General features: G+C 41.7%; 1 protein-coding gene across 4 annotated transcripts; it reads right to left on the bottom strand.

Moving 5' to 3' along the window:
* Positions 1-323: 323 nt before the first annotated feature.
* On the bottom strand, positions 324-9090 carry LOC135552845 (arfaptin-2-like). 4 transcript variants are annotated; one of them, XM_064984748.1, is made up of 11 exons: positions 8890-9090; positions 7965-8066; positions 7773-7805; positions 7247-7355; positions 6704-6799; positions 5751-5852; positions 5082-5197; positions 4575-4796; positions 4176-4333; positions 2374-2548; positions 324-2269 (listed from the first exon to the last, which is right to left on the bottom strand). In XM_064984748.1, exons 2-11 carry the CDS (start codon positions 8055-8057, stop codon positions 2114-2116), a joined length of 1260 nt encoding a protein of 419 aa, XP_064840820.1. In that variant the 5' UTR covers positions 8058-8066; positions 8890-9090; the 3' UTR covers positions 324-2113. The 4 variants fall into 4 exon arrangements, with proteins under 4 accessions (XP_064840820.1, XP_064840817.1, XP_064840818.1 ...); XM_064984745.1 differs by lacking the exon at positions 6704-6799; XM_064984746.1 differs by lacking the exons at positions 6704-6799; positions 7773-7805.
* Positions 9091-14184: the final 5094 nt, after the last annotated feature.

Consider the following 14184-nt stretch of genomic DNA (forward strand, 5'->3'; position numbering starts at 1 on the left):
TGTCAACATAAAGACAGTGGAATTCATCACATCACTGATCATGGTGTTGACATGTACGACATGATTAAATAGCAATATTATGTGATTAAACATGGCGCACATCCCAAATTGCACACTATTCCATTAGTGCACTACTTTTGAACATGGCCCATAGGGCTCTGGTCAAAAGTAATGCTCTATGTAGGGAATAGGGCGCCTATTCCCTATATAGTGCACTACTTAAACATAGTGTGTTTCTTAGGCAATAAGGTGCCACTCGGGACACACGCCTGGACCGTTGCCTGATTAACAGTAAAGAAGACAATCACAGATGGAAGTACCAATCATTTTTCAGCCATGTTTTGGATTGTATTGCCATGTAATGTATGAACACAATATGGTACAGTACTTATACAGATGATGCCTACAACAACATATTCAGTGGACAGCAGGTGGACGGATTGTTATTACTGTACAGCTTCTGTGGGGAAACCTTCTCTATGGAAATACCAAACCATATACTGTACACCACCATTTAATATACTGTACACCAGGTCCATATCTGTTTTAGAACAAGACACAACATTGATGTGGAAATGTGAGAGAAAACAAAAGAAAAACCAAAAGAGAACATTTACATTTAAATGGAATCAGTTTCGTGACATCCAATTGCGATCTTGTCTCATCGCTGCAACTCCCCAACGGACTCGGGAGAGGCGAAGGTCGAGGGCCGTGCGTCCGCCGAAACACAACCCAACCAAGCCGCACTGCTTTTTGACCCAATGCCCAATTAACCCGGAACCCAGCTGCACCAATGTGTAGGAGGAAACACTGTGCACCTGGCAACCGTGTCAGCGTGCACTGCGCCTGCCCCGCCACAGGAGTCGCTAGTGCGAGATGAGACATACATCCGTTCCGGCCAAACCCTCCCCTAACCCGGACGACGCTAGGACAATTGCGCGCCGCCCTATGGGTCTCCTGGTTACGGCCGGTTGTGACACAGCCTGGGAACGAACCCGGGTCTGTAAGTGACACCTCAAGCACTGCGATGCAGTGCCACTCGGGAGGCCCAAGTCAAGGTATTTTTATGAACAAATGTTAACTCTATTTGATTATTGAGATATTGGATATGTTAAAGACAATACATGTGTAATTAAATGATATACAGGATTAATCAGAGGGAGATTATTGTAAATGCAAAAGTTGTATTTCCTGTCCTCAAAATTATTGGTAGACAAAGGGGCAATCTGGGATTGGTACAAATTAATTTTTTGACTTTTAAATTCATGATATATAGCCATTGATTGTTGACTGCTTTTTGTTTTTACAAATCCAAGATTGCCCCTTTATCCCATAACTTCTGTCATCAATAGTATACCACAGACTGTAGGCTTCTTTCTGCCTTTGCTCATTAATAAATATACCTCTAATCGTCACCAGGTACAAACAATGTAACTGGTCCAGATACATAGCCTATTCTTAATATCCTCTACATATGTAAACAGTTTACTGACCTTTCAAATTATGACCTCTGGAATGCTTTACATAATGCTTTACAAAAGAGCGAAAACAATTTGAAAATAATGATTACATTTATGTGTAAACTATAATCTTAGAATAACTTCTCAAAGTATGATAAATTAAAAGTTACGCTACATAGCAACAACATAATGACGCTCTGTTGAGAATAATTATTAACACAACAAATCAACATAAAATGGACATTCTATAAACAAATGAGCAATGTATTGGCAAAACTAAATGTAAGAACTGCGTTCTTTTCCCCTTAGTATGATCATCACTAGTCTCTACTTGTCCCATCTCTGGTTTGTATATACAGTTTGTGTAGGTTTCATATATATGTTCATCCGTCTACTCATCCATCCATTCCTCTTGTGTCTTCCAACCCCAGTGTGTCTCTCCATCTGTGTCCCTAATATACCAGAGACCTGACTGAGACCTGGGGCCAAATGTATCAAGCATCTCAGAGTAGGAGTGCTGATCTAGGATCAAGTCCTGCCTATCCATATAATCTGATTCATAATTATCTAAAAGGCAAAACTGATCCGAGATCAGTACTAGTACTCTGAGATGCTCGATACATACAAGCCCAGGAGACTGGGAGCTGATCACTCTAGCTCTCCTCCAGCCAGGAGGGCTTGTCTGACCCTGGGGGCTTTAACTTGACGTTGAACTGTCTCAGTGTCTGTTCCAACTGCTGCTGGTTCCCAGCGAAGTAGGCTGAGATAGCATTATGGAAGAGCAGCAGCTGCTTGTGCATCACCTTTACCTACACAAACAGAAAAAGAGAGAGAGTGTGATGTAGCATTATTGTAAACTAACTAAGCAAATAACTAACTAACTAACTCACCCATAACTAACTAACTAACCTACCTTGTTCTCTTCCAGGAACTTGAGTTTGATGGTGACGTCTGAGCGCAGCCGTTCGTACTTGTCTCTCTGCACCTGGTACTGCTGCTGGGACGCCTCAATACGCACCATGGTGGCAGCATCACGAGGACCCAGACTCAACTCCTCCAGGTCGGCCCTGTACGCATCAAACTCCAGCCTGGGAGAGAGAGGGGAGAGGCAGCGTAAAGAAATAGGCTTGGGCGGTATCCAGTCATACCGTTAGTTCGTCTGCCATCCAGGGTTTATGGTATTACCAGCATAGTACACAGGAGGGGAACTAAAAACACAACAAAACAAACTAAAAAACAAAAATCACACAGATGCTGTTAGCTAAATGCTAATGAGCAAAAGCAAACTAATTGCAGAGGCAAATCCCGCTCATAAAGTTATACAAGTATAGCTAGTTGCTACCGAATGTCATTTTCAGTGAGTGTGGACATTTACAAGTAAAGGTGAACGAGAGAAATTGTGCAAATGACTAAAGTTGTGATTTTCTGAAGGAAGAGCAGCATGTGTACATGGAGCAGAGGGGAGTAGAACAGAGGGGAAAAAAGCTAGTAGGAAGCACAGTGATCAACCGGAGCTGTAAAGACAACCCATCCAGAGCTCTTTGACTTCTCAAACACGGCAGAAAGCCGTTATACGATGACTGATGGCAAACAATTAATAGTGAATTGCATACAAGTGTAACCTCATCACCTCATGTGCACCGCACAACAGAGACTCTCCGATAGATAAAGAACGCTATCAACTCACCAGCTCCTGCTGTCTCCCGTTGTGCTATTTATAAATAGACACGTGACTGGCTTAACTGTTCTGGGGAACTGCAGTAAGCTTCATAATGTAAAATAATTTGACAGGTGAAATGAAGAACACAATCTGCTTTATCTCCTAACGTATTGCACAAGTTGACTGCAGGTATTAACTTAAAAAAATAGCTAGAAATATTCACATTTCTTAAAATAAATAGTTTTGTCTATTAAAAAACCACCCTGTGGCTTTTAGAAAAAATACCTATACGGTATACCACCCAATCCTATAAAACACCCACATAACACCCTGTAACAACGTATATAACCCTCAAACCCAGGTTCAACTCCTCCAGGTATGCATGGTACACATTACACTCCAGCCTGACACACAGAACTATGATGTCATGTCAAACACACTCTATATAATGTCTCTGGCAATCCTAGATATAGGGCCACATTTTCATGGTGTAAAGGAGCACAGATCTCTGTAAAAGAAAGACTGTAAACCTCATAATTTGTCAGTATGATCATTTGAAACTGTTATAAGGAGGAAACTACTAGAGAATCTCCAGGCACCGCACCTTTATTTTGTTATTATGTTTTACCCTTTTTTCTCCCCAATTTCATGGTATCCAATTGGTAGTGACAGTCTTGTCTCATCGCTGCAACTCCTGTACGGACTCGGGAGAGGCGAAGGACGAGAGCCGTGCGTCCTCCGAAGCACAACCCAACCAAGCCGCACTGCTTCTTGACACAATGCCCACTTGACTGTGTCGGCCTGCCACAGGAGTCGCTAGCGTGCGATGGGACAAGGATATCCCTGCCGGCCAAACCCTCCCCTAACCCGGGCGACGCTGGGCCAAACGTGCACCGCCCCATGGGTCTCCCGGTCACGGGCGGTTGCGACAGAGCCTGGACTCGAACTCAGATTCTCTAGTGGCACAGCTAGGACTGCGATGCAGTGCTTTAGACCACGGCGCCACTCGGGAGGCCGCCCCGCATCTTTTTAACTTTCCCCATCTTCGTTGTTACCTTGCAGCCTCGTACAGTTTGATGGTCATCAGTGTGTCCTCCATTGTCTTGTTAACCAGTGTATTGATGCTGGACACAAAAAAGTTGATGGCTCCAAGAAGAGCCTCCCCATTCCTACACAACAACTTCTGGGTCTCCGCGTTGTAGCCAAACTCATCCTGTGGACACAAACACTTGCGTTTACATCCTCAATAAATATCTCGTATAGAGGAACAGTCAGTAAGGTTGCCTGGATTCCAAAGTGAAACTGACAGGCTTTGTTTCCAACCAAAGATTACAGCCTGGATTTTCAGGCTACATTTCTGGAGGCCAATTTCACACAGTGTGCCATCTGCAGCTGATTTTAAGGTCAGGTTAAGGGGTTAAGGTCAGGGGTCAGGAGTTAAAGGTCTTTCTTACCCGTAGTTCAGGTGATTTCTGGCTGAGGTCCGCGAAGGTGTCCCCCAGGGCCTGCTGGGTCTGGACCAGGTTGTAGAAGTGGCTGGTCAGGGCGCTGGTCAGTCTCAGGACAGACTCGTACTTTCTCTTGGTGTCCCTGAGCACGTCTATCTGGGCCTCCAGCTCCAGGTCCACCGTCCGAGAACCACGGCCGAACCGCTCAGAGAACATCTGCTTGGTACACTGGTGTAAAGATGGAGAGGAAGAGATGTGATTAGGATAAAGGAGAGAACAGGAGATGAGAACATCTGTTTGGCACACTGGGATAAAGACGACATGGAGAGATGTGATCAGAATAGAACTGAATAGAAGAGTTATTTGCTTTCCAAGGAGGAAATTATTCCCAGTCTTGTATGAAGACAATTGATCATACCAGTACTGTCGCAATCACACCCATAGAACACAGTGAGGATTCAATGAAGGATGGCTTCAACACATTTTCCCCAGGAGAAAGGTTCTGTTCTGTACCTTGTAGGTGTTGATGCCCCACTTCTTAACGCTGTCTAGTTTCTCCACAGCCACACCACGGTTAGCCTCCTCCACTGACATGTTCTGGTTGCTGTTACTGTGGTGCATCCCCGACCCTGACACAAAGGATAAAAAATAACCTTCTCACTCTCAGAGGATTCCTTAAAGTGGTTAGATGCTGAGACCTAGTTGATAAAGTCTATAGTAAATAAGATGGACCTTTCATCTCATTTACTATGAACGCCGTCACAAAACCAGCTTCAGTCAGTAGCGCTGCGATACACATGAAGGCAGATCAGTGTTTCCTTGGGCACTCTCCTCATCACTACTCCTCAAAGCAAAGACCTGAAATATTCATTTCATGTACCAAGTATGTCTTCGAGACAAATAGTATGACAGTGATTAAGTGATCGGTTGAGAGTGAATGAAATGAATGAGTGAACAAGGTGGGTGGTGCTGTATGGGTCCAGTGTAGGGCTGGAAAGTTCCAGTAGCATTCCCAGGTAAAATGCCCACGTTTTCCAGAAACCCTGGTTGCAGAATTCAAAATGTAGTGCTTATAGTAATTCTGGAATTACCTTCCAACTCTGGAAATCTTCCAACCAGGATTTCCAGAAAACCTGGGAATTTTGGTGAACCTGGAATTTTGCAACCCTACTCCTCTGGTACCTGTGAATGGCTGGTCGGTCTGGTTCTGGTTGGCTATCCTGCTGGCTGCTGACTGGCTGGGGACCAGACCTACACCCTGTGCCCTGGACTTCATTCGCAGGTCTGGAATGGACATGGGGGGGAGGAGATGTGATATATGAGATGGAGAGAATAGATGAAGGTTGGTGAAGGTGTTTTCCAAGTCAAAAAAACAACAGAATAAAAAGCAGATGGATAAAAATATGAAATATGAACATGTTGAGAACATAAGTAGTAGTAAAGTATGAAATTATGTACATGTCATGATTTAATGAACCTCAATATTTCATTCGTTAACCACTTCATGTGACATTTGCATACATAGGATGCATCCAAAATGGCACCCTATTCCCTATGGGGGAGCCATAGGGCTCTGGTCAAAAGTAGTGCCCTATCCATTTGGGATGCAGTCGTCGTCATTAGAAACATTCACGCAAACATAACACAGTAAATCAAACAGCTCTGCAATGAAGTCAATCAGGTTAGTAAACATATCCAGTTTTTTAGTTAACATCCACCGACATGCATTCAGTATGCATTAGACAGTACAGCAGCATGCCCTTCTTTCCCATGACATCTGTAGACAACAGGTACACAGTGTTCTTGAAGTGAGGGACTTCAACAGTGTCTGGGGTTAAACAGCAACCCAGGCTACAGGCAAGGCTCATTCTCCCACAGAATGAAAGAGTAACTCATGAAAACACCCTTGAAAGTGTAAACAGGCAGACTCAGCAATATGACGTAGATGCAGAGAGTAAACAGCACAGAGGGTCAATTACCACAACAACTAAGAGTGTTGAAGCTCGAGGCTCAACTTCTCCGCTGTCTTGGTGCCCTGGCCTCCACGCTGTGAACAGCATGAAACGAACCCGTACACATGCGCAGATACTTTGTGTGACTTCACAAAAAAATAATTGAGCTCAGTGTAAAGCCACCTGTGGGCTGAGGTTCGGCTCCAGGGACAAGGGCACAGTTAAGGGCAGGGGGACGTCTCCTGTCCACATACTGAGGGTTGAAGTGGATAGCGGGGCCTGGAGGACAGGGTTGGTTAAGATAGTCAGTAAGAGAGAGTAGGAAGTAGATCTTAAAATCAAAATAGCCAATACAGTAGAGAGACTGTTTGCTACTCATAGACTCATGAAAGATCAGAAAGAAGGTTAGGTCAAAATAGAGTCACTGATGCAGAACAGCATGCAGGCAAACTCCTAAAATAAACAAAAAAAATGAATTGAATTCCATCAGGACAAACCACATTGGGGCAGTTGAAAATGTAGTCTTCACCATTCTTAATGCTAACAAACCAAGCAAGCAGCACAGACATTGCTTAAGGGACTAGGCTATTCATTGATTTAATAAGGCCTAAGTGGACATAATTAAGTGGACATTCCAGTAATGCAAAGCAATGAGAGCAGTACGGAGCGAGAGAGAGCTGTCTGTACCTTTAATGGAGCTAGTGAGAGCAGTAGAGCTGTGTGTACCTTTGATGGAGGAGGTGGGTATGATGCCCCCTGCAGGTCCTCCGTAGCCTCCAGACACGATACTGGTCTCATTCAGGTTGGGACCAGACACCATCACCTGCTGCAGGTCCTAAGATGAAGCCACAACACATCAATGGAATAGATATAACCTAACTCTAATCAGTCCCTCACTGATTTTGCAGAGATTTATGATATTTGCGGCCAAAAACACTTGATTTTGCTGCGCCAAAAAACAAATGTGAATCCTGGAGGGACTGACTAATGCGTAACACTCCTGTAGAGTATATTGTCAATCTGACGATGACCTTCCATATAGGCCTAATCTTTGTTGTACACAGACACTCACACACATGAAAATGGTTCAGTAGATTAGGTGAAAAACAATTAGGAGAAAACCTATTGATGAAGGTTTATTGTGGTTAGTCTGAAAGTCGTCCATGTTAACACGTACACTACATCTAAATCTACAGTTCTCCAACCACGACGTGACACACTCTCTCTCATCCCTTCTACTGCATATCCCTACCTTCTCATCTAAGGTCCACTGAATCTTTGCAGCCTGCACAGAAGTGAGACATAATACAGTACAATAAAATACACAAACAAATAGTTGATGTAATGAGAGGTCACCACACACAGTATACATATAAATACTGTACATAGTTACTGTATCCCAAATGGCACCGTATTCCCATGTGACACAGACCATATGACCCACCTGCTCCAAACTGTCATCCTCAGCCAGGGTCTCTCCATTGCTGTTGATAGGAATCTCCATGGTAGCCGCCTTGCCCATAAAACTGTCTGCCATGGTGGTCGTCTGCAGGAGAGAGAGCATTGGGAGAGAGACAAAGAGATGGGAGATGGAGAGATGGAGTGGTGATGAAGAGAGAGAGCACGATCATCACACACTGAGCTTTTCACATTAATGATAGGAATGGTTTCAATGTAATATGAATCAAATCTGCCTAATTCAGGATAATATCCAACCTAGCCAGCTGTGATATGTAAATATGCAGTGTCCATATTCCTTAGCCAGCTGTGATATGTAAATATGCAGTGTCCATATTCCTTAGCCAGCTGTGATATGTAAATATGCAGTGTCCATATTCCTTAGCCAGCTGTGATATGTAAATATGCAGTGTCCATATTCCTTAGCCAGCTGTGATATGTTAATATGCAGTGTCCATATTCCTTAGCCAGCTGTGATATGTAAATATGCAGTGTCCATATTCCTTAGCCAGCTGTGATATGTAAATATGCAGTGTCCATATTCCTTAGCCAGCTGTGATATGTAAATATGCAGTGTCCATATTCCTTAACCAGCTGTGATATGTAAATATGCAGTGTCCATATTCCTTAGCCAGCTGTGATATGTAAATACGCAGTGTCCATATTCCTTAGCCAGCTGGCTGATCTGTCCACAGTGCTGAAAGCAACGATAACCTGCTCTCACAACAAACAACAGATTATAGCAGCCATAGCTAGCTATTCGTTATCATCATTCGTATTGTATCTAGTTAGATTGTTAGTCCCAGCAATACAACACATAGCTAGCTAGCTCCAACCTTGCGTCCCTAGCCAGTTGGATAAACTGGTGGTGCTGCTGAAAATTATGATCACAGTTAGCTAGCTAACGTTACCTGCTGTGTAGGTGCAGTAGTCAAATCTCCCAAAATGTCAAATATAGCTGCTTATTCCACACGGTATTTCATCAAATATTACTATTATGAACGGAATGACACCGTTGCAATGTTTATTTTTCGTAAGTTGATGAACGCATGACTGTGGTCGTTATTCCGTTAGCATCCCCCGGTAGAACCGGACACAGTATGCAGATAAAATCCCTGAAGCCCAGTCCCTCCCTCCTTCCTTCCTCTGGCGCTACACGTAACGCTACGTCAAGTCGCCACGTCGAACAGTTGACGACATCAACTCCCTTCTGCCCTCAACCATTTAGTGATTTGGATTGTTTGGTTTGTGTGGAAAAACAAACATCACCACCATAAAAATGAAGTTCTCTCTGCAACTAGGGCAGAAGGAGGTTTTGAGTTATTGGATTTTGTGGATAGGAATAATAGTTTTACGATTAAATCGTTGAACTCCAGCATCTTTATGGTTCTCAGCAGGGTTGGGGAGTAATCCGTTACATGTAAAGGATTACAAAAACTGTAACTGTAATCTGTTACATTACCAGCTACAATATTGTAATCAGATAACAGATACTTTTGAAAAACGAAATTATTATTTCGAGGGTTATTTTTAAATTCAGAAAGGATGTTTGCGAAAACAAAATGTTTGACACGTCTCTGTTTTCTCAATGACATTCAGATCAGCATTGAAAACATTCGCTATTTTAAATTTGTTCAACGTGAGCGAGTCTGACCATAAATCAGAGACAAATATGATGACACGCCAAATGAGTTTGATGGATCGAGGAAAAAGAGCAGGAATACGCTTTTGTAGGCTACAGTCCAAGCTATGTATTCCAATAGTGCGACTGCTGCATCCAAAAATAATCCAATTTGAATAAAGCTTGGAGGTAAGGATGACAGCAGTATCTCCGTCGATACGGATATCGCTTATTATTGATATCTACATTGCGCATTGATGTGAATCACACTTCTACTCTCTCATTTAGCTATTTGCGCCTTACGGATTGTGGTTGTTGTGGATGGATGTTCACAAATCTAAATGTGTATTTGAACACAATAATGGTTCAATTCAAGAAGTTTAGACTGCCTATCAATCATTGTTTTTGAAACCAGTGGACAGCCAGTGAAAAATGAGCTCTTGCAACAGCTGCATAGTGCGGGTCCCAGCCTGTGAAATAAAAGGGAGGCTTTTATTGCTCAATCTAATTCATGCTGATTATTTTTTTTAAATCCATAGGCCTAATTGACACATGCTCAAACTCACACACTTTGGATAGACTTAAAGGGGCAATCTGTAGTTGCTACAGTACACCCATTTTTGGACTTATAAATTATATATCTACAGTACCAGTCAAAAGTTTGGTCACACCTACTCATCCAAGGGTTTTTCTTATTTTTACTATTTTCTACATTGTAGAATATTAGCGAAGACATCAAAACTATAAAATAACACATATGGAATCATGTAGTAACCCAAAAATTGTTAAACAAACAAATAAATATATTTTAGATTATTCAAAGTACCGGGTTTGGCGGGGGTAAGCCGTCATTGTAAATAATAATTTGTTCTTAACTGACTTGTCTAGTTAAATAAATGTTAAATAATACAAATATATATATATATATATATATAAACTCCCTTTGCCTTGATGGCAGCTTTGCACACTCTTGGCATTCTCTCAACCAGCTTCACGAGGAATGCTTTTCCAACAGTCTTGAAGGAGTTCCCACATATGCTGAGCACTTGTTGGCTGCTTCCTTCACTCTGTGGTCCAACTCACCCCAAACCATCTCAATTGGGTTGAGGTTGGGTGACTGTGGAGGCCAGGTCATATGATGCAGCACTCCATCACTCTCCTTGGTCAAATAGCCCTTACACAGCCTGGAGGTGTGTTGGGTCAATGTCCTGCTGAAAAACAAATGATAGTTCCACAAACCAGATGAGATGGCTTATCGCTGCAGAATGCTGTGGTAGCCATGCTGGTTAAGTGTCTCTTTAAATAAATCACCAACAGTGTCACCAGCAAAGCACCATCACACCTCCTCCTCCATGCTTCACGGTGTGAACCACACATGCGTAGATCATTCGTTCACCTACTCTATGTCTCAAGTCTCTGACTTGTGTTCAGACTCGCACAGGTGGAAAAAACTTCAACTTGCGCCTTTTTTCAATGCTGATTTGAATGTAATTGAGAAACAGAGAAGTGTCAAATATTTTTTTTCACAAACCTCCTTTCATCATTTAAAAGTAATGCTCGAAGTAATCATCTAGTTTTTCAAAAGTATCTGTAATCTGATTACAATATTTTTGCTGGTAATGTAACGGATTACAGTTACCGTTTTTGTAACCCCTTACATGTAACGGATGACATGTAATTTGTTACTCCCCAATCCTGGTGGTTAATGATTTTCCCTCTGGTATTTCCCAGCTAATGAAAAGTCATGTGTTTTCAAGATACACTTCGAATAGAACCTAATCTATTTATTAATGGTTTTGATATCAAAAGTCCCAAGTGTACAAATAAACACATAAGATAATATTTTTTATAGCAAAATAAATATCACACCAAGATGGAAATAGTTTTGGCTTTGTCCTTTTAAATGTATTTCTAATAAGATTAGAGTGGTGGAACTATAGATTTTACACAACATGTATCCCTCCAACACGATGGTGTCAAGGTTTACAGATATTGACAACAAGTTTACCTTCTGCAATGATGAACCTGAAATGCTGACACATTTGTTTTACAGTTGTTTGTGCATGATTCGATTTTGGATAGATATGAAGGAAAACCTGTCATTCTATTGATATTAAATGCAATGATGTTATATCCTTGTTTAACAGTACTCTGAACTCTTTGAAATGTATAACTAATGTTATGATTTTGGTTGGTTGGTAAATCTTATATCCACAAAACCAACTTTTTTAAATCAACCCACTGCTTTAAAGGGTTTTTGATAGACTTTAGGTTTTTAATTGAGTCTCTAAAATGACTAAATATTAAGAAAAGCTTGTCTACAGTCCAATATTATAACAAATTATTTTTGGAATAAGTGTCATTGTCACATGATCGTATACTGTCATAACTAATGTTTCTGTTTTTGTTTTGTTTTTGTTTTATGTTCTTGATGTGTGTTTTGTCTTACATTTTAATTTTATTTTCAATTGTTAATCCCTGTCCCTGTCCCCGCAGGAGGCCTTTTTGCCTTTTGGTAGGCCGTCATTGTAAATAAGAATTTGTTCTTAACTGACTTGCCTTTAAGTTATGTAAAGGTTAAATTATCATTATTATTTTTTAAACTCTATGATGTCTCATTCTCTGTCATATTTTAAAAACAATAATAATGTAGTAAGTAAGGTACCAAACTTTGCCAGAGGGTGTCACTGTAAGCACGGGGAATACAGTGAAGATTTGTATTTTTAAATTTGATACCGTCACGGATGTGAGGTTTACATGACTGGACTGGAGCATAGCCACAGAACCATCTTTGGCATAGCCTACTGTTGAATGTTCTAGTTCATGAAGTTTACAGACGTGAACAGAAGAAGCAGAGAGGTTTGAAGAAGCCTCTGGCTACCGTTGTGCGACCTGGAAAGGTACATGGAGGTAACCAAGTTTTCAACTGTGTAAGAATCTGAATAATATATACCATTTAGCAGATGCTTTTATCCAGTCTTGTTAGCATATATGTTTTTAAGTGTGTCCCCAGCGAGAATCAAACTCACAATCCTAGCATTGGCATCGTAAGTGCCATACTCTACCAACTAAGTGACACAGGACAGGTCAGAAGCTTTGTAATACTGCAGGCCCTACACCACACGCAAGACTGAGGGTTAGTCAACCCAAAGATATTCCAGTAGAAATTCAAGAACTTCCCATAACAGGAAATGGCTGTATGGCTGCTGGTGTTAAGACTGAATAATCTGTCTTCTAGTGGTCTCTAAGACTACCTTTTTGTCAGGAGAGAAGCTGTTCAAAACGTGTCAAAACCTTGACAAACTACTTTTATCACAGAGAAGAGAGCAATGACGCATCCCAAATGGCAACCTATTCCATATATAGTGCACTTATTTTGACCAGGGCTCATAGGACTCTTGTCAAAAGGGAACAAGGTGCCATTTAGGACAGACCAAGTAGAAGGGAGTTTATGCTGGAAGTATAGTAAAAAAAGAGTGTACTATAGAGAAAGTGCCTAGTTGCTGACAAGGGACAGATCCGCTTGTCTTTGATAAATCTTTAATACATCCCCTTAACAGTATGACCTGAAGATATAAATATTCTGTTTAAGCAGACGAGAAATCGGAGCGACCCTAAAAAAGTACACAAAACAAGAGCACCTCAACGACCCCAGAATAAACCCCAATCCCAGTCGGTGAGACTTATCAGGTGTGCGTCCCAAATGACACTCTATTCCATGCATAGTGCACTACTATTGCCCGGAGTCCCATCAATCTGGTCAAAAGAAGTGCACTACATAGGGAATAGGGTGCCATTTGGGACATATATGCTTTGCGCTGTGAGTCAGTCTGTTCATGAATGTAGATGATACAGTTGGCTGGTGCTGGTGCCTTCCTCCGGAACATGACCTCTTATCATCTCTATAACATCATAAAGCAACAAGCTACAGAACTGAAATGCATTAATATCAATTGAGGAGAGAAGCTGGGCATGCGGCCCAAACGGCAACCTATTCCCTATATAGTGCACTACTTTTGACCAGGACCTATAGGGGAATATCCAATAAAGGGAATAGGGTGCCATTTGGGACTCAAACTCGGTCTCCTTTGTTCATACTCTCTCTCTCTGAAGCTCATCTTTCAAGGCAAACGCCCAGCAGAGACTTTAAACTGAGATGCTGATTGAGAGAGAATACCCTTACATACCAGGTCCAGGATGTTTATCATTGGAGAAAACATGAAGCAGATAAGCAAAGGACCTAGAGACGCCATAAACTTTACATTGAATAAATACACTACTCATCAGCAATCATGTGTTTCGATATGTAGAGCATAGTTAGAAGTAGGCCTATGCATTTACAGCAGGAGTGTCAAAATCTGTTTGCCTCGGGGGCCGCATTTGGTCTTCAACGAGGTCCGGAGGGCCACCCTGAAAATGTGTGATATTTCCTTGCTGTCAAAATTAGCAAAAAATAGTTCTCTATCCATCGTTTTTGGAATCTTCGATGCTCCCTGAATGTTTAGTGATTATTAGCGAGCTGGACAATCAAGTAATTGAATAAATGTAGATCCATTATAATTTCTTCACAGTTTCGATTTAGTTT

Source organism: Oncorhynchus masou, chromosome 13 (assembly GCF_036934945.1).
Source record: "Oncorhynchus masou masou isolate Uvic2021 chromosome 13, UVic_Omas_1.1, whole genome shotgun sequence".
Lineage (NCBI taxonomy): Eukaryota > Metazoa > Chordata > Actinopteri > Salmoniformes > Salmonidae > Oncorhynchus > Oncorhynchus masou.